The 19,651-nt window shown below is 36.7% G+C and overlaps 1 protein-coding gene across 1 annotated transcript in view; it reads right to left on the bottom strand.

Annotated features, from left to right (window-relative positions):
- Window positions 1-19,602, bottom strand: part of UNKL (unkempt family like zinc finger) — a 62,870-nt gene extending 43,268 nt beyond the window's left edge. Inside the window, exons 1-7 of the mRNA XM_009286521.2 lie at window positions 18,589-19,602; window positions 17,817-17,923; window positions 11,395-11,545; window positions 8,378-8,511; window positions 6,280-6,415; window positions 5,427-5,544; window positions 1,154-1,238 (exon numbers count right to left, since the gene is read on the bottom strand). Coding sequence (XP_009284796.1) covers window positions 1,154-1,238; window positions 5,427-5,544; window positions 6,280-6,415; window positions 8,378-8,511; window positions 11,395-11,545; window positions 17,817-17,895 — 703 coding nt within the window. The 5' untranslated portion in view covers window positions 17,896-17,923; window positions 18,589-19,602. The remainder of the gene's footprint in view (window positions 1-1,153; window positions 1,239-5,426; window positions 5,545-6,279; window positions 6,416-8,377; window positions 8,512-11,394; window positions 11,546-17,816; window positions 17,924-18,588) is intronic.
- Between the last annotated feature and the right edge of the window lie 49 nt (window positions 19,603-19,651).

The raw sequence follows: 19,651 nt of genomic DNA, 5'->3' as shown, positions 1-19,651 counted from the left end.
GTAACAAACCCATGGAAAAGTAAAATTGATCATCCCAGAGAAGTTAAAAGACAAGTTGACCATACCACAGATTCTCAGAAACAAGAGCTGTGGGCAGCAAGAATGACTCTTCACTGAAAGTCTTTTAGGTGAGCAAGTGACACAATAAATTGTTGTACAGAACATCACATTTGCCTAGACAGGTTAGACAGAGAGAGGAGACTGCCACTACTTATCATTAGAGAATCATAAGATAAATATTACTGAATTGCAGAAATTTTGAGCTTTCCAAAATTGGTAGGGTCTCTCATCCCACTTTGCAGCTCTGGAAGCAGAAGGCAAAAAGTAAGATAGGAGCAGACCTTTTTTTTTTTTCTTTTTGAAGAATAAATATGAGGTTTTACTGATTACATAATCAAGCAAAAACTACATAATCAAAAAAAAAAAAGATTTATCACCTATAAAAAACCAGTTACATAGAAATGCTTCAAGTTCTGCCTTGCATCACAACTGCAAAGGCAGCACGAACAGTTGTTGCAGCAACTGCACACTTCACATTCTGGAGTGCAGGAAGAGTGTAGGGGTAACCTAAGTTGATACTATTATTAAAAAGAATATGATGGTGCATACCCAGAATTAACCTCTGTAGATGCACACCGAAGAACTGAGTGCTCTCTTGGAAAAAAATGGTCCCTCCTCCCTTTTTCTGTTTGAGTGCAGTGAAGATGTAAGTGGGCTATGGAGGAAAGAGGACAGCTGACATAATTTTCTCTGTGTTCTTTCAGTTTAGCTAGGGCCCTAGTTCTGCAAGGATGTTTAACTTTTACCTGAGAAGTTTACTATAGGTTTCAATAGGACAGCTAATATATTTTAAGAAGTCAAGCGTCTGCGTAGAAAATTGCCAAATCAAGCTCAAAAAATTACAGGGACAAGCTGCACTGGTAAAGAAAAGCACCTCCTGTTTTACTGCTGATGTAAATTTAATGCAAATGCAGCAAGCTCCCATAGCAATGTACGGTATTAGAAAACATGGAATGAATTTCTAAAAACAAGTGACATCAAATGCCATTTATGCATTAAAATTAATGATGTTAAGTCACTTCTGTTTCTGATGCTTAGAAATGATGGTTTGCTTTTATGAACACTGATACAAAATAACAGTTCTCTTACTTACTTTCAACATGTGCAAACGCACAAAATGGACCACGTGGGCAGTAACCTGTTTGCCGCATGTCATTGCACTTTGTAGATTTATATATCTAAACAAAACAGAAGGGTGGTTAACCTAAACATATTTGTTACGTAATGACAAAATAGTTAGAAAACTTTTAAAAGCTTTAAATGAAAAATTCTGAATATTTACTAACAATATGTATTACACAGTTTTCTCAGAAAACTCAGTTCTTATGATCATTTTAAAAAAATCAAATAGAAGAGCAGAATTTTAAGAAAAGCAAACCTGAGACAAAAGAATCTTAACCCTCTTCTGTATAATAATAAATAGTAAGTAACAATAATATTTTAGAAAAGCAGTGTTTAAACTGCTTTGGTTTTCCATGTTGTATAGAAACAAGTCAAACATTGGGAATAAAATGTTCAAAGTCATTCACAGCACTTTTAAGAAATCTTGCAGGAGAAGTGATGTATGTAGTAAAGTAGCTTACACAGCTGAAAAAAAAACCCCAATATGTTTTTTTCAATACAGTTCCTTCATTAGGACACTGCTAATATTCAAATCATCTAACATTCAAATGTCTTTCTCTAGCCTGACTGAGGTGCATGAGAACTGAAGTAATACTGACTGTTCATGACGGTAATGATTATCTAAGTTGCTAGTAAGACCCAGATTCAGTTTATTGCTCTACCAGATCTTGATGATCTTTGGATCTCGCACGGCTGGAAGGAGGGGCTGACATACTATCATATTAGAACAATACTAAGAACCTATTTAAAAGCACATAGATTCTTTAGAAAATTAATTCCGGTGATTTGCAAGTCTGTGGCAAATAGCAGAGGGATCTTTTTGGTTCCCCAAACCTTGGTACTGTGGTCTTTGGCTTTCAGTGTCAGTTGAGTGATTCATGGCTCGATAAGTAATAACTCTTAGTTCAGAATGCCACTTCTTTGGCACTTTTGCATATGCTGTGTAAAAAAATGTTTACCTTGGACTCCCTCCTTAGAGCAAACATGCAAAATGAACCTATGTATTAAAAAAATCAACAACTAGTTCTGTAAGCTCTTTATTTTAGAGCTATTTTAAGCATCTTAGATAAATTTCCCTCTCATAAGTGATTTCAAATCGAGGCTGAAAATTTAGTTGCTATATTCACTACTAGTTCATGCATTACCCAAAGATCACCCAAGAAACTATAGTAAAATGCTAAATCACAAAATTATTACCGATGCTTATCACTCTACAAACAATTTACTTTTCCTTGAACACTGAAAAAGCAACAAAACATCCATGCTGTAGACAAGTATTCACCCAAATGACACACTTAAACGAAACAGCGTGACTGATCTTTCCACCAATTTCACTAGGAGCTATCACAGACATTGCAAAAAACAAAGGAGTCATTTGTGGATACCACACCCAAACTAGGAAATTAAGCTGGGCCCATCTCCTTTCTTTCCTTTTCTCTATTGGTTAAATATAAAACCCCAATGCTGTACATGATGCTAATGATGCAGAAGATGAGAAGAGCTAATTTCCAAATGGTTTCAACAAAAGATGTAATTGGAAGTCTTAGTTTGAGGTCCTAGCCAAAAAATAGCCTTCCAGATCCTATGAGCTACCCAGATGGTGTGGAATGCCTTCTGGTAAATGCTACAGATGTAAGAAGTGATAATACAGATATCAAAATACTATTGGGGCAGAGCTCGCACCTCAAAGACTGATTCTGGAGATGGCCACATCATCTATACATACCAATATTACAAGAAAGACAGCAAACTCAAAGAACTAAATCATTACAGAAGACTAACTTCCCAGCTATAGAAAAGAACATGGCTGCTATCTATTAACAGTAGAATCAAGCTATTCCTGAATGTGATAACCAAAAGATTTCTTCAAAAAATAGTCACTGAGCCAAAAGGCAATGGCAATATTCTTTATTTGAATTTGGTAAAGAACCAGTACATGAAAACATCCAATAAGAGAAGATAATGTTGGATAAAGTGAGTATTAATTCAACTTAAAGGACATAAAAAAGTAAGTCTGAACTAATGTTATTGACATCAAATAAGCAGACTGAAGAATGAAGGCAACTGATTACCACCGTTAAACAGACTGAATTTCATTAGGAACCAAATGAGTGCTTTGAATCCTCAAGTCAGAGGTAGAAAAGCTGTATGGAATTTCCATTCTAACCACGCAACTGGATGAAAGTCAGAGCTGGAGCAAAGGAGGGAAAGGATCACAGGGTATGATGTTGAATGAAAACCACTCTTTCAGTGCAGGCACATTGCTAGTTTCTGTGAAATTAAATACTAAACCTAAAATTAGGTGAGGTGGTAACACTGTCCCCACCAAACTGCCTTGATTATCGGTAGGAATTGTGTTCAACACTACAACAAAGGCAGCACAGCTAATGGAAACAAGCAGACAAAGTCTGAGGTAACTACAGCTGATGTGGAAGCAAATCACCGTCAGTTCAGGAACAGGAAATTAATTAAGTAATTTTTACATCAGAATTTTTAAAAAACTGGCAAATAAGACAGATGCAGTTAGCAAGTACTTTTAATAAAGCCATCACGTCGGAAGTAGCACATATAACTGAGGTATATTAAGTATAGCTCACATACATTTGAGAAGAGCAAAAATAGCCCCTGTATGTCCACTAATTATTCTGTCTGTCACCGTTTAGATTAAAGACAGAAAGAAATGGGATAAAATTAAAAGTACATTTGGCAAAGGCACATCATGGTAGACTCACCACGTAACTTTGATAAATCAAAGGTCCTTCTCTAAAAATGGAAATGCGGTCATTCTAGTAAGGACTTCAATAAAGGATATGGTAAGATTCATTAATTAAGAGTCCACTAATTATTCTGTCTGCGTTCGTTTAGATTAAAGACAGAAAGAAATGGGATAAAATTAAAAGTACATTTGAGGCACATCATGGTAGACTCACCACGTAACTTTGATAAATCAAAGGTCCTTCTTAAAAATGGACATGACTTTTACCAATGTTACAGTTACCAATGTTAAATTGACTAATAGAGAGATGACAATGGATGGTATGAAAGAGGAAGGCAGCAGACAAAATTAGTAGCAGAACTCAAGGCTCAGCCTTGTGACTTATTTTAGCACTTTCATTCATAACTTTGTCATAAATAGAAGTATGGTAGCAATACTAAGCAGGAAGACACCTTTACTACAGAAAAGGGCTGGACTATGATGCAGAAGAAATTAGATGATCTGAAATAAGTCTGGACTGTAAAATCTCTAGTAATCAGGACAGTGAAATTCTGGAGCAGCATCACAAGAGTAGAGATAGCTGACACCTATTTAGTATAAAGATGTAGCTGGTCAACTTATGATAGGGAACATATATGAAGCTTGCAACAATCCTGGAGGCAGTATTCTAAGAATTCCTTTCCCAGTGAGGTCTTGAGATGCCTTCAATAATCTTCATAATCGGAAAAGAAATTAGCAATTGCTTGAATGGTCTTTGCTTATACCTTACTAAGTATTGAACTTTCTAATGCAAGAAATTACATCCTGCTGTGAGTTCTTCATGTCCATTCAAAGGTCCCAAAATGAAAACGGATATCCAATGTTGTACAGGCAGCTTCTAGCATAACATGTCTTTTCAGTATCATGTTTGTTTCCATTAACTGGCACAATTAATATTTTCATAGTGTCACATAAGAATTAAATCTCAGCAGATTGCATGGCACTGCTCTCTTCCCTGGCATTTCACTGTTATGCTCAAGCATCCAACAAAGTTACAATGACTTTGCCTACAGAGGAATCTAAAATCACCTTGTTTTTCTGAAGTGTCTTACTTCAGCCACTAGGAAAGTTTTCTGCTCCTTCTACCTCCTCCTGACCTATTCAGTTTCTCTTAATTATTTGCAATAAAGCTTTTTTAACTATACTTAAAATAGAAATTTGTCCCAAGTTATTGACTAGCAATTACTACTGTGACTTCATTACCAATCCAAGAAGTTAGGTAAAAAAGAGAACACATTTATTTATGCCCAAATCCAGAGAACATTAATTCATTTTTCATAAGCAGCACAACAAAAATGCCTATCAGTGAAAACCACAGCAGTACAAATAACTATTTCTTAGCAAATTTTGTTTTGCTTAAGCATACACCCTCAACGACTGGAAGTGTTGAATGAAATGTCATGTTTTTTCATAAATAGTATCTTTAATCGATAATTTAATCCATAATAAATTTGAAATGGCTAAAAATAAGTAGAAACATAGTTCTTACCTCAGGATGAAACTGCTGCTCTGTACGAGAATGACAATATTGACAGCTATCCCCACTTTCACACCTTGAAGGTTCACCCCATTCATCTGCATGTTTTACATTGGGGCAAGGAGTGGACCTAGAAAAAAGTGATGTCCAGAGCATGTTTGTATCTACCTCCTAGCAGAAGTCTCAAATTATTTCCCACTATATCTCAGAATCTTAGATTCTGGGACCTATACAGTTGCAAATTCTGAGAGACTCTGACTTTTTGGAAATTGATAGAAAGATGAGCTAGCAGGAGTCTATCTATCTTCTGTCTAATGACATTTATTCACAGTCCTGAGATTGTTAAGCAAAGCCCATCAATTCTAAACCTTGTATCACTGCATGAAAAAAACACCAAAAAAATGAAGAAACCACAGTGTACGAGAATGATGTAAAATGATGTAATGATGAATGATGTAATGATGAAAAGTAAGAGAGGTGATGCATTAATTTTGGTCCTAAAAATATTGCTCAGAAATGGAAAATTATAGAACAAAACCAGAAAAAAGACAGAAGTTATAACTGATCTTTTCATAACGAAGGTTTGACCTAGTGATTCCAATTTTTGCTAAGAATTATAGAAATTGTTTTCATTCTTCACAAGAAAGAAGGATACTTCCATTACAGCTTCATAGTTTTTGTCTTCAGAACTGTCTGATCATTCTGAACAAATGCTTTTTTCCCCCAAAAGAAATTTAGCAAGGCTATTGGAAAAGATGGGGTTTTATTCCATTAGGAATATCCAACTGCATTATAGAAGAACCCAAACAGATCAGTCCATTAACAACTGCATGACTGACCATATTCTTAGTATGTATTTATGTACCTGTATTTGAATTTTCTGGGATTTCGTCTTCTATCTCGACTATTGTGATAGTGTGGACATGCATAACCCTGGCGGCAGAGTCTGGGTGGCTTGGTACATTGTTCTGTCTTGTAGCCAGCTAATACAAAATTTGTGTCTGTAAACAGGTCAACAATTAAGAGAAATAAACAACTAATTTTTGCATTCAGAGTGTCTTTAGTGAGCTTAGGTATCACACTGCTTTTTGTAAAAAAATTATGATTCACAGACCCCTCCATTCTTATAAACTTAGACTGACCCCTGCATTTTTTAAAATAAAAGGCTAACACATTTACAGGCAAAGCAATCTTCATTGCTTTTATATTCAATAGCAATATTACAATAAAGTACATAAATAAAGCACTAGCAATCTATTGGTAGAGAAACTATCTGGAAATTCTCATTAGATACATTTAACATTTTGAAAATGAATACCTGAAAATACATTATTCATTTTAGTAAGACAAACACTAAAAACTTATACAATTTTATATCTGGATTTCTCTTAAGTTTAGTGTTGACAGTCCTCATTTCATCAAAACTGCTTTCATGTTAGGGCATGCTAAGGCTGTCTAGTAAAATCTTCCTGGACATGTTCTAGAGCCTCTTCTCTATGTTTGCCTCTATCTCTACATCTATGGTTCCAGGAAGGAGGAACTAAGAGATGACAAACAAGGTTCTGTCTAGAAACAGAAAAATTCAGAAAAACAATGGAGCAAGTAAATAAATTAGAAGGTACAATTTAGCTAATGGCAAGCATGAGGAGTAAATCATGTCAAACCAATCTACCTTCTTCCTAAGGTGGGAAAATGGATGTAGGTAAAACAGAAGCAGTCAATGTGATGTACCTTGACTTCAGCAAACTTTTTAGCCTGAGATGTTCTCAAAAACGAACTGCACAATACTACAAGACTCCTGTAGGATTTGTGGAAAACTAGCTGAAGAAACATTCTCAGAGAGTCATTAATGATGTACTTTCAAATAGCAAAGATTATTCATCAGAGTATCACATGGAGTCTATTCTTTGTTCAGTCCTTTTCAATAGTTTCATTAAAGACTTAAGAAAATAAGGCTGAAATCACTAGTTGGATGATTTTCAATCCCCAGAAACTACGTGCAGTCTCACCATATTTACAGGGATTGACAGAAGCCATCCACCATTATATAACACAGACTTGTCACAATGCAAGGAATGCAATAAAAGTGTTTGTTGTTGGTCAATTTTCCTGTCTTTTTACGTTGAACATCCAATATTTTTTGATCTAGAGCTGACAATTAAGCTCTACACATTATTAGTACTTAAATGGTTGGAACTCATCCTATAGTAGATTTAAAAAATATAGAGGGGACAAGTATCATACAATTATCTCCCCTTGAATTCCTTAGAGACAGCATCTTCATATGACCTCTTCCTGTGTTACTGTCCCCACATGAATTTTGTGGAAGTAATTGTACCCAGCAGTCTTTTCCAAAGCAAAATTTGGGCAAGAGCTCTAACAATATCCCATTGATACTAACACCTTTGGCTACATAATAAGCAAGTCTAAACCAAGAACATGAGAACCAAACTTGAAAGCCTTAAGAAAACTAGGTTTACTTTAAGAGATCTAATATAATGCTTTCAAGACATTCTTGTATTTTAATATTCTGCTCCAATTTTCTGTTTAATATTCCACTTCATTCTGTTAGTCAAGCTCAGCAAATAATAACAGTCCATTAACTAGTCTATGAATGACTCAAAAAATGAAGACTCTCATTATTACTACTACTTAGCACAAGACAGAGCTCCTACTGACTTTTAAGAACATTTATTCAATTGACACAGATTAGCAACACTTCTATCAATTAAACTGAAAAAGACCTATTAAACGTTTTCAAAACAAAACATTTTCAAAATGCAATCTCAATATAAATGTCACAGATGGTACAACTTGTTCACAAATATCCATATTACTTATATAAACCAATTCTTTACTCTGTTAAAAAAGGCTTTTGAACTTCTCCCAGATGAAGACCCAGGATCAACAAATTGGATCAAACACCAGTAAAGAAACAGAGAAAGGAGACAGGGTAACGTTACCCTGCCATCTTGGATCTTCACTAAGGATCTTCTCAATCATTGCCTGGCTTGCTAAAATTCCTGGTTGCAGATCTGGAATGCCTTCACCGCATCCTAGCTGCCCATTCTGCAAGGTTTCCTGTGCCTGAAGTTCTCTGGAATGGGGAAAAGAAAGTAACACTGCTAAACTGCATAGCTACAGTAACCCTATCTGTCGCAGGTGTAATCCTGTCCAAGTCTATCAAAATTCTGTCATTTAATCCAGCTCTTAAGAAGCCTAATTCGTTAAAAAAATTAAAATGGCTGTATTTCAAACCATTACTTGCACTGAAGCTGGCAAACAATTGTAAGGAATAACCATGTCATACAAATCAAAGAGAACACATGAAGGAATGCTGGCATTATGTACACAGATAATGTTTGTACCAGCAATGCCCATCTGTACCTCTGTACACTGGTGTGCTGACATTTTGAATACACTATTAATTTCTGATATTCCACTGCCACACAGGACACAGTAGAACTAAAAAAGATACAGAAAGGGCAGGAAGGGTGATCAGAAGTACAGAACTCCTCCTCTATGAGGGAGAATTAAACACCATAAGACTCTCTGCCTTGGAAAAGTTATGACTGAAGGAAGGTACAAAATATAGCTATTGAATACTACATCATATAAAAGCAGCCAAAGTACTTTTGGCTCACTATAAGATTTTGCAAGAAAAGTTTGTCAAGACATTCGGGAGACCTAGCAACAAACAACAATCATTATGAGGAAATGGAATCTCTTCTGCAAGAATTTACAACTGCTTTGCAAGTAAGCAACCACAAGCTTGCTGAAAGATCAGAATGACTACTACCAAACTGAAAGGTATTGTATTAGTGGTATGAAACCTCTACCAAAAATCTGAGACAATTTTATTATACCATTTTAGTAAAATTAAGCTGTACAGAGATTCAACAATGGCAAATCAATACAAAAGATTAAAAAAAAAAAAAGATATTATAGCATAATTATATTAGGCAGACTTTGAAGCAATGGAGAAACAAGGTGAGGAATCAAATACCAGAGGTGGATCTATAGTACTTTATGAGAATCAAAGGCCTCTACTTTCAATTGGCACTGCTTTCTCTAGACACAAATATTCAAGGAGCTTACCTCCTATACCAAAATATTCCTACTCAGGATCTCTGAAGAGGAGTTTGAAAGGTGTGATGGTTTATAATGTAACTAGTTATAATATCATTTACATATCATTTCAAGAACTTCCCAGACCCCAAGCATCCTCCAAGAAAGAAAATCTCAAAGGGAAACGAAGATAAGACAGAACCAAAGCCAAGTCTAAAACCTTTCAAACAGTCAAAATATTTCTTTTACAGATTCAGAAAAGGTGCAGGCAATGAGAAGGAAAACAGGTAGTTCCTAGAGAGTATTTCTTCTTTAAAGTGGATATGTAGAAGAACAAGGCTATTAAGGGGAATAAAGTTAACGTCTGTATCAGTGATTCTACTGTTATTTCTCTGCTCTTTACTTAAAATGAAGAAACCCTAATATCTGTGTCCATCATAGAGCAAAAAGACCAGCAAAGAAAAAATAAGACCTGACTGTTTGGACTTCCTTATGAATGCTGGATGCCTGAAATCAGGAGAAGCAATGGCACACAACTGTTTTTCACAAACACCAAAGAAGTTTGAGGCAGCCTACTTGTAGGTTCAAGCCATTAAACGTAGACTCCTACCACAAATGTCTTCAGCTCCTCCTGATGCTCTATACATAGTCCATCACCAATAAATAATCATGTAACACATCAAAAGACATTTACAGAACGCAGCTTGGTTTCAGTCTTGCTATACATTGGTTCCTCATTCTAATGCAATTCAAAAGATTACAAAGATACTAATCATTCTGTATTCAGACTGATGTGGCATCATGCTGCGTAAGCTAAATGAGGAAAGTTAAAAAGAAGAAAAAGAAAATGGACAGATGTCTTGCAGAAGAAGCATCAACTAGCTAATTGAAGAAAGTCTTCTGGAAGGAAAAGCTATATATAACTAAACAATATGTGACCAGGCAATGCAGCAGTGAATTCTGTGGCAAAATACGAATTTAAATAATTACGAAATTACTGAAAAGGCACTAACTTTACTAAAATTATTGTGAAGGGAGAGCTATCATGTCCCAACAGATGGTTGGGAATAAAGGGTAACAAAGGTAAGAATGTAAGATAGCAGCCATACCAGCTCAGATCAAAGGTTCATCTAGCCTGGAATCCTGTCTCCAACAGTGGCCAATAGCAGATGCCTAGGGAAGAGTATAAGAATAGGGCAAGCGTATAGTGATACCTCCCCAGAATGCTTGTCCAGTGTCCAGGAAGAGATACTTGTGACCCTCCAAGGCTTCAAAGCTCTCTAGGAATTGGTATCCTTTCCTATTGAGTATATACAGACCACTTCTGTAGCAAGAGCTCCCCTTCCACCCATTTATAATACCTCCCAACAACATGCTTATCTCCCAGCTTTGGCCACAGCTAAAACTCATACCTACCACTACCCTGATTCACAAAGCACCTTCTTTCGACAATAACTTGATTATACATTAGAGAGGCAGAAAATAATACTGGTATCTCATACATGAAAAAATACAACATAATTAATAAAAACGCAACGTCAGTAGGCAAAATGTCAAACATACAAGCTGAGAACCTAAAAGATGGCTTAACCAAATCATAAATTTGTGAATGTAAAAACCACATGCAAATTTACAAGGCGTAAATGACAAAAGGCAGAGTATCTGGTCTTTCATCAGTTGTAAGAATTATGTATACGGCTCTTGAAATTGCAAGTTACAAAACCTTAGTATTTGTATTTCCCAGTGTGCTTCTATCTGCTCTCATGATGCACAGTGAATTGTATTCTTATGTTTACAGCTACAGAAGCAAGTATATTTTTCATGCAAAACATACTGCATTTTCTGGTATGTGGTGATAACAGACATGCAGTATTTCCTGCTAATTAGGCCGAAGAATTTGAAACAAGACTACCTTATATCATATACTGGTGGTCTAAGGTCATGTGGACCATGAGCAAAGGCACAGTGAATTCCATTCTTCACACAGTGACCCCGGGCATCTGTTTCATGAATGCATGTTCCAGTCTTGTAATATCTGAGATGATACTTCCTTTCTGTATCCCCTGTTGTTCGATGCAGGTAAGGGCAACTACATAACAGAAAGAGGAAAGTTAGAGCACTGCTCTGAATTTTGTTTTTAACAATTTAATTCTGAATTATGCTATATCTCTTATTAACTTAACAAGTAACTTTGCAGGATTCTTCAAACAAAAATTGTCCCAAACAAACCACCATCACAGATCAGCTTCAAAATGAAAAACATTAATTTATTTCTTAGTCTCTGCTAAAGTTATAAGAATTTATAGCAGGCTGGCTCACAAAGATATTATTAATAAATCTAGTAAGCACCCCTGTAAGCAACAACATCATCTGAACTAAGGAATGACATGTTCCCTACTGATACAAGCTCAAATCATTTCCACACTTAGAAGTACAAGAATTTTATTTTTTTTTAACATTATTGTTATCTAAAATCAAGGCGTACTTGAAGCACGGTTATTTTTTTTCCTGCATGCTCTTTATAGACATGGAACTTATTGAACAATCTCAGGGGAAATCTAAAATGACTCCTCTTCTACTAAAGCGAAGAGAACGATTTTTACATCAGCAATACAGCTTTGTACATATACTAACCATTTTTCAGACACAACTATGAGAGTTATGGTCTGTACTTTAAAATGGTTAGCATCATGTACGGATTATAATTCCAACTACCAATAGTAAACAAATTTAAAAAAAACCCACAAAAATATATACACAGGGATGTCTGTTCTCTCCCAGTTTATTTCAGTGCAATTAATTTTGGTCTCTGCTGGTTTTGAAAAAATAATGAATCACCAAAAACTACTTCCCCCCATCCCAAAGTAAAAGAAAACTGCACCAAAAAGCTTAGAGTGTGATACGGAACCACAAATGAAAAGTCCCACAGAAATATTTTACTTTGAACGGAGGGAGAATAGCGAAGCACTAAGTAGACTTCAACACTCATAAAAATTTATGCTAGCTTAAGCTTTATTTACTATATTCTAAAAAGGTTATTTAGAAAATAGACTAAACAAATGCAATTGTTTGCAAACATTTACAAGTCTGGTATTTATATATTTACATCAAAATCATACATTTTTTTCCTGCTGTGCTAAACACCTGCAGCTTGTGCTGACTTCCAGGAACTGATACTGTTTATGATTTCTGAGAATCAAGTTGCTTCCTTGTAGGAATTTAAAACCAGCATTCTGTTAAACAAGATAAATGGGCTGCAGCTAGTGATTTGTACCCATCTCTTTAAACCCCAACAGAACTGATTAGTGGGAAGACTGGGTATACCAAATTCAGTGCTACCTCTCATTTTATCAGTGTAAGATGGAGCACAGTCTACACTCAGGATTTGAAAGTAGTTCTTTCACACTTCTTGGCTCTACATGGAAAGACAGACAAGATGCAATCTTTATTGGACCCATTATAGTGCCTCAGCTGAACCTTGTGAGAAATTCTTTGTGATGTGTGAATAGCACTGATGCAGCCCTCCTGTTCTGCTACAGTTGCTACTGATACGGAGAAATGAGAAAACCCACAGGAGTCAATCAGATACTTTTGCCAGCACTAGTCCTGTACAGAACTCCAAACAAGAGGAAGTGCAATCTGAGGCTGTATTTTTGTTATTGCTAACTGTCCCACCACTAGCAGAATCTTTGCAGGGGTCAAATGTTTCCATTTTCCCAGCAGACTGTTCATTACAAACTCTGATCTTTCACTCATATATGCACACCTCACAACGGTGAGAATACTCTGTCATATTCTTATACACAATGTTCACGCCTCCATTTTCATCTACTTAAGTTTGCTCATTCCTGTTGGAAACAAGAATTAAATGTCTTGTCTTCCATGCAAGAAGTGTACAGGTGTTTACATCTCATTGCTTGTCTGTAAGTCCATGGTTCCTTATTAGAGGGCAAACATTTTTGCTTAAATATCTGCAGTTTTTCCCTAGCAAAATTGCCTTATCAGTGGAGGTCCCCCCCCAAAATGTAAAGCCTTCAATTATTTTTAAATTACTGTTTTGTTTTGTTTTTTTAAAAAGATAAGTCAATGGAATATAGACATAGCTTGTCAGACAAGCTAGGCACAACTTCTTGTATGCAATGTGAGAGAGGGAGAAATACTCAGGTCACAATTTTTCCCACAAAAAGACAACATGGATTCCAAAAACGAGCTGGGAACAAAATATAAACTGTGTCACAAGAATCTTACTTCTGCTAAATTAAACCTAGGTTTGGCTGCCCTAAGACTCAATACTTGTGCCATCAATAGCTAATGAAATGTGAATTTTATTGAAAACACAGCTTTCCTACTGCACATTTTGCTAGCTGCCTGAAGAGTCCCGTAACAGGTGAAGCCCTCCTCCAGAAACTAACAGAATGCTTTAATGAGGCTATCCAGTTTGTTATCTGAATTTTGTCTTAAGACTTGTAAAGAACTAGATAAGAGCTAGTTCTAAAGGTGACTCAGGGGGACTAAACAGCAAGCAAACCTCAGAGAGCAAAAACAATGGCATCAATTTTGCATGTGTATGTTTCACATAAAAATGTGTTATTCATACAATACCACAATAATACATATGCTATCAACCACAGACATCTTGATCAGCTCTAGTTCATCACAGGATCATTAGTCAGAAAGGCAAAAACCCCTAAATAAAAGCAGCTTTTAGATGGTAGACAGTACCTACTCACACATAGTATCAAACTAAGCCAATGCACTGAAATATGCACTGCTCAACCTTTAATGAACTAGAGGAATGTTATATCTTACCTTCACTTTAGTAATGAAATATTTTAATGGAGCATAAACCATTGTAATACATAGCTTTAAACAAGACTCGTATTTTGATTTAAAATGGCTGATTTTAATTATCAGATTACATGGCTACAAACTGATAAACTTGTTCTTATGCACCACAGTTTGGTACTAAGGTTGTTCAGACATCACTTATTCCTTAGGAACAAAGTTTTTATAACTAAAAAAAAAAAGTTGTTCCCAGGCAGAATAACAAATCTGTTTCACGGCCCATATTTCTACAGCCATCTCCCAGCTTAAAATAACTGTACTGAATCCTAACTTAGTAATCGTGAATCAGTAAAGAACATTACTCTGTATTTTTAAGTTCTATTGGATTCTACACACAACATTTAACTATTGAAATCAGCTTTGCTTTCTGCATCCAGATCTCACAAAGTAAAACTGTCATTACATTATTCAAAGTAAGCAGATGTATATACCATGAAACAGAACATACGTTCACAAAAACTTAAAAGGTAAACCGATTACTGAAATGTATGTTTCCTTTTCACACTCTTCTTAATTCACATCATAAACATTCCAAAGATATCCTTTAATAATAGAACAGTTCCAGTTTAAAGGGTAATGTTAGATATTCTTAAGTGTATGAAAACAACTACATAGTTCTACTTCTGTTCAACCCTGAGGCACTGACGCATTTTTTCCTATGATTATTTGAAGTGCTCTTCTGTAGTAGGCTTCTGTAATTCATTCACTCTTAGAGCAGTCTTACGTTACAGATACTAACATATCTAAAATAATCTTCTCTTTTAGAATCTGACATCAGTTGACTACAATGGTTGAAAAACACATCAGATTAAAAAAAAAAGTATCACTTCTATCCTCACTTGTGAAATTGTGGGGAACAGTATTCACTGCTCAAAATATATGCCTCTAACTCTGCAAGGAATCTAGTCTTTCTCACAGGCCCTTCCTTAGAACAGATTGTTTTAATTTGCTACCTTTAGAAAAGCCCTTTTGTAAACAGCTTTAAAATTTTGGGCTTCCTTTCATTCCAAGTTGAACTTTGGAAAGAAATATCACAGTCAAGCCTGGGTGAAATGAACAATTTCTACTCTCTTGAAAGTATGTTCCTGAGAACAATGATGGGTATCATCACTCTACCTTTCTCGCTAGTTCTCTATCAACTGACAAACTGCATTAACCTAACCGGGTATTCAGATGAGCATTACAGAGAAACAGACGCATAGATAAAAGCCAAAAAAGTACCAGTATGTTGTCACAGATAGCTTAAAATGAAGGTGTCCTGGCACTACTGTTTATAACCTATTTCTGTAAGAATTTGAAGTTGCTCCAAATAAAAGGCTAAATTTTAGGCAGAAGACAAAACAGGGTCAAAAAAATACTCTTTTGCCGAGTTCTGAAACAGGAATGCTGCCACACTGTAAGCACGTCCTCTGAAATGTTGGTGTTTTCCTCCATTTTTTTCTCCTGCCACTACAGACATGCTCTGGCATCCTCTATCTTTAAGAAAGTTACCTTTGACTTCTCTCACCTTTCCCAACTGTTTGCCCTGCATGCCTTTTCTCTTCTACCTTAACTTCAATCAGCTATCAACTTAGAATAGTCAACTGCCATTTCTAGCTACCAGTTCTCAGGATCAGATCTAAAATAAGACCTCCACAGTTCAGCTGAAACTTCTCTCACAAACATCTCCAATAATCTCCCCTTATAACTGAGTCAAAGAAAGCAGACTCCATTTTCTCTACTTACATTTATCTTCATTTTCTTAATTTACTGTCTCCTTTACTCAATTTTTCTCCCCTTGAAACATTGTTCTCCCTTGTTTATGGGAATTCAGTTACGTTCACATTTTCCTCTCAATCCCTCCTGCAGCATATCTTCCAACTTCAACATTCTCTTATGCCCCTGGTGAGGGTTCTCACAGGACTCCAACCTTGGTTCCTGCTCCCCTTCTACATCTGGGCAATTTCACTGCAAAACACAAACTTGAAAACCACCACCTCTTTGCTGGTAACTCCTAAACCTATCCATTTAATTCAAACTGTAAGCACGACATGCTAAAACAGAGGTATGAATCTCACTAGTGGTCTTATTTCTGGCAAGTCCTCTGCACTGCCATTATGCCAGACAATATAATCACCCTGTTTGTCATTTAGGGTCCTAACCAGGGAGTAATCTTCAGCAACTGTAGGGGAGAACCTTTCCCATCCAATTGCAGCAAAAAGGTTTCCATCTCGCATCTGTTATTGAAACATCTCCTCTTATTTGTTTCTAACAATTCAATCTTGCCTTTTAAAACATTGCTTCCTTTTTCCTCCTGTAGAATCAGTATCTATCACTCAATAACGAAAGATCAATTTTTGTCCCCAACCAATCCATGACATTAGCATCCATTATTCTTGTTTGTTGATTTTCAAAGAAGAACTGCCCATGCTGCCCCAGGACTGGAAGGAGCACTTTACAAACACCTGAAAAGGTAATTAATTGCTCTCTTTTAAATCATCCCTCAGAGGCATTTTTTGCTGTTTATATTGCTTAGGCATGGTACTCAATATTGTCATGCTGCCTAGTGCATTTTTGTTGTTTACCTTCTCTTATCTCTGTCATTTAGTTTGTAAAGCCTCTGGGAAAAATCCACCTTTCTCTTCTGTGACTACAGCCTATAACACAAAGATACCTGATCTGTGACAAGTGCTGCTATACACTACAGTAACCAAAATAATTAATCTTCAATTTTTAAAACAGGTGACCAGCATAACTACATATTTCCTGGCTGTTTTCCTGCAAATGTTTTTTGTCAGAAGTCCTTCCTTGCTTCCATCACTGCAGATGAAGGTAGCTCCTCTGACATATGACCACAATATACCCAGCTCCTCTATATATGCCTGCCTGCGATACTGTACCATTTGCTCATCCTCATCTCCACAAAGCTTCCACCCCTCCCCAAGTCTCCCTTTAGCTAGAAGAGACACACGTCCATGGAAATGCGAACACTAACAGGCTAGCCAGACAACTAACAGTGAACTCCTTCCTTTGCTTTTTCTCACTGAAAGCATCACAAAACAGTCATTCTCCTCTACTACCCATCAATCTTCACAAAACTTACAGAAGTTTAAAATCTTGAAGCCACCTCTACACAGCACGGTTTACACCTACTGGTCAATTTCAAAGTTGTCAGGAGAAAAAGGAAGCACAACTGGAAAAAAAAAAAAGGTGCAGCAACAATACTAGCACAAATGTGCAGGAACAATACTAGCAGAAAACCAGCTTCTTACGTTACGCTTTAAAGATAGTCACAATGCAAAATCATAGTTCTAACTCTATGAGGGCCTGAACAATACATGCTTATATAAAAGTATATGTGCCAAAAATTGACAAATCACTTATAGAAATCTGTTTTCAAATAAACTGCAGCAGGAGTCTATTGATCATTTTCACTAAGGAGAAATTAGCATCTTTCCTTAACGTCATTGATAATACTATAAACACCTAGGACTGAAAGAAATCACTTACTCATCTCCATCTGGGCAGATTCCTGTAGTCTCATCATATTTTGTACAATAAACATCTGGACTGTAGTTAAAAGTCCCATCACGCCTTCGTATAGGTCTACGACGACGCTGATTTAGGAAATGCCAATGAAAACAGGTAAATGGTCTGTGCTGGGCACACTTGTGCTGCAAAAATAGGGGGCACTGCTCTGTCCTAAATTCCTTTAGATACCTAAAAAAATTAAACTGTGTTACAAGTTTATCTTATTGGAGGCACATTTTTACAGTATTAACAGGGCACTTGACAATTCAGTGCACATAGCCCGTGAAAAATTGTACAAATGTACCTGCATACAGTTTTAGTTCCTATGCACAATTTACTCTTTAGCTGTTGTATACAAGTGACTTCATTTTTTTATGACAGATGCATTACTAATAAAATACAGTGGAATACCTGGCAAATTATATTATGTTTTGTAACTAAACTAAAATCAAATAAATACATTAATTTAAAAAGCACAGTATTTAGAATATTGTCCTAAGTAACCACCAAACAAAGATTATAAATCAAACAAGTTACTTGAATGAGCATTTGTATTGCTTGCTACCATACAAAATAGTCCTACAAAGGGTATTTTAGCTAAATACCACATCTAATTTAAACATTAGTCCTTAATCACAATATTCCCAGCATGCGGACACACTATATAGAAAGCTAGAGGGTTAAAAGAGGTTTATGAAGGTTATCAGGGGCCATGAGAGGGCTTCAGCAAACTTATTTTAGCGACTGTTACCTTTGTGTTGAGACAGTCTGGGGTCTTTGAAGGTTACTTAGGTGTTAATGAGACAGTCCTTCATTAGCATGCAGGGCATAGAAGCTAGTTAGGAAGTCCGATAGCACTTTCCACAGGATATCAAAATCATGCCAGACTGGGCACTACTGTGGCATTTGTCAAAGGACGTAAGACAGCACTTCCTCCTGTCTCAGTTTATGTATCTATTAGCCAATTTAGCAAGTTCATTACGTCGCTAAAGTTATGGAGTATTTGCAGAGGAAGGAGTATACAGGGGCTTTGCAGAAGAACCTTAGGGTTCCCAGAGGTCTCCAAAAGGGTACAGGACGTGTAACAGGCTACAGGGGAACTGAAGATATAGGGAAAGGAAAGGATTAGAGAGAGGATTAAAGGGCATCTTTTCATTCTCAGTTGCTTAAATTGGTACATGGGGGATGTAATGACACAAGAGTTATGAAGCATGTCTTTTAAGTTTAGAGAAGAATCTCTAAACTATCCAGGATTGCAGGAAGAGGGAGAAAAAAAAAAAAAGGAATAGAATTTTTGGACATTAAGGGCTGTAGGACAGGTTGTAGCAGTATCTAGGTAAGTGGCTACATTCTTGTGGTCTTTCTGAGAGTGCTGGAAGTATGATATTATAGAAATGATGATACGGGGGTTGGGAGTGAAGGAATGTCACAATCAAGTGATAAATTATTCTGCATTTGTGGGGAGCACATGAGCCTACATGAGATGGGTTGCCAGTAATGCTAGAGGGCTGCAGGGACTTTATAGACCATATCAGAAGAAAACGGATAGGCTTGCAGGGAGGATGGCAAGCATATAGAAGCTGTCTTTCAGTACGGCGAGGTCTGCAAAAATTGTCACGGAAATGTCCCATGGACTCGAGCTGAGGCTGGCTACGCAACGCTTAGGAGAAGTGGAAGGACTGCTGTCATAGCCGGGAGAGGGCGGTCTCGGAGCGCGGGAGGGTGCTGCGGGGCTCGGGGTGCCGTACGATGCCGGCGGGTCGCGGCGCGGAGCAGAGAGACGCGACCGTGGGAGCGGAGGCAAGGCGCGGAGA

Source organism: Aptenodytes forsteri, unplaced genomic scaffold (assembly GCF_000699145.1).
Source record: "Aptenodytes forsteri isolate BGI_AS27 unplaced genomic scaffold, ASM69914v1 Scaffold55, whole genome shotgun sequence".
Lineage (NCBI taxonomy): Eukaryota > Metazoa > Chordata > Aves > Sphenisciformes > Spheniscidae > Aptenodytes > Aptenodytes forsteri.
This window is presented reverse-complemented; position numbering and strand designations above follow the sequence as displayed.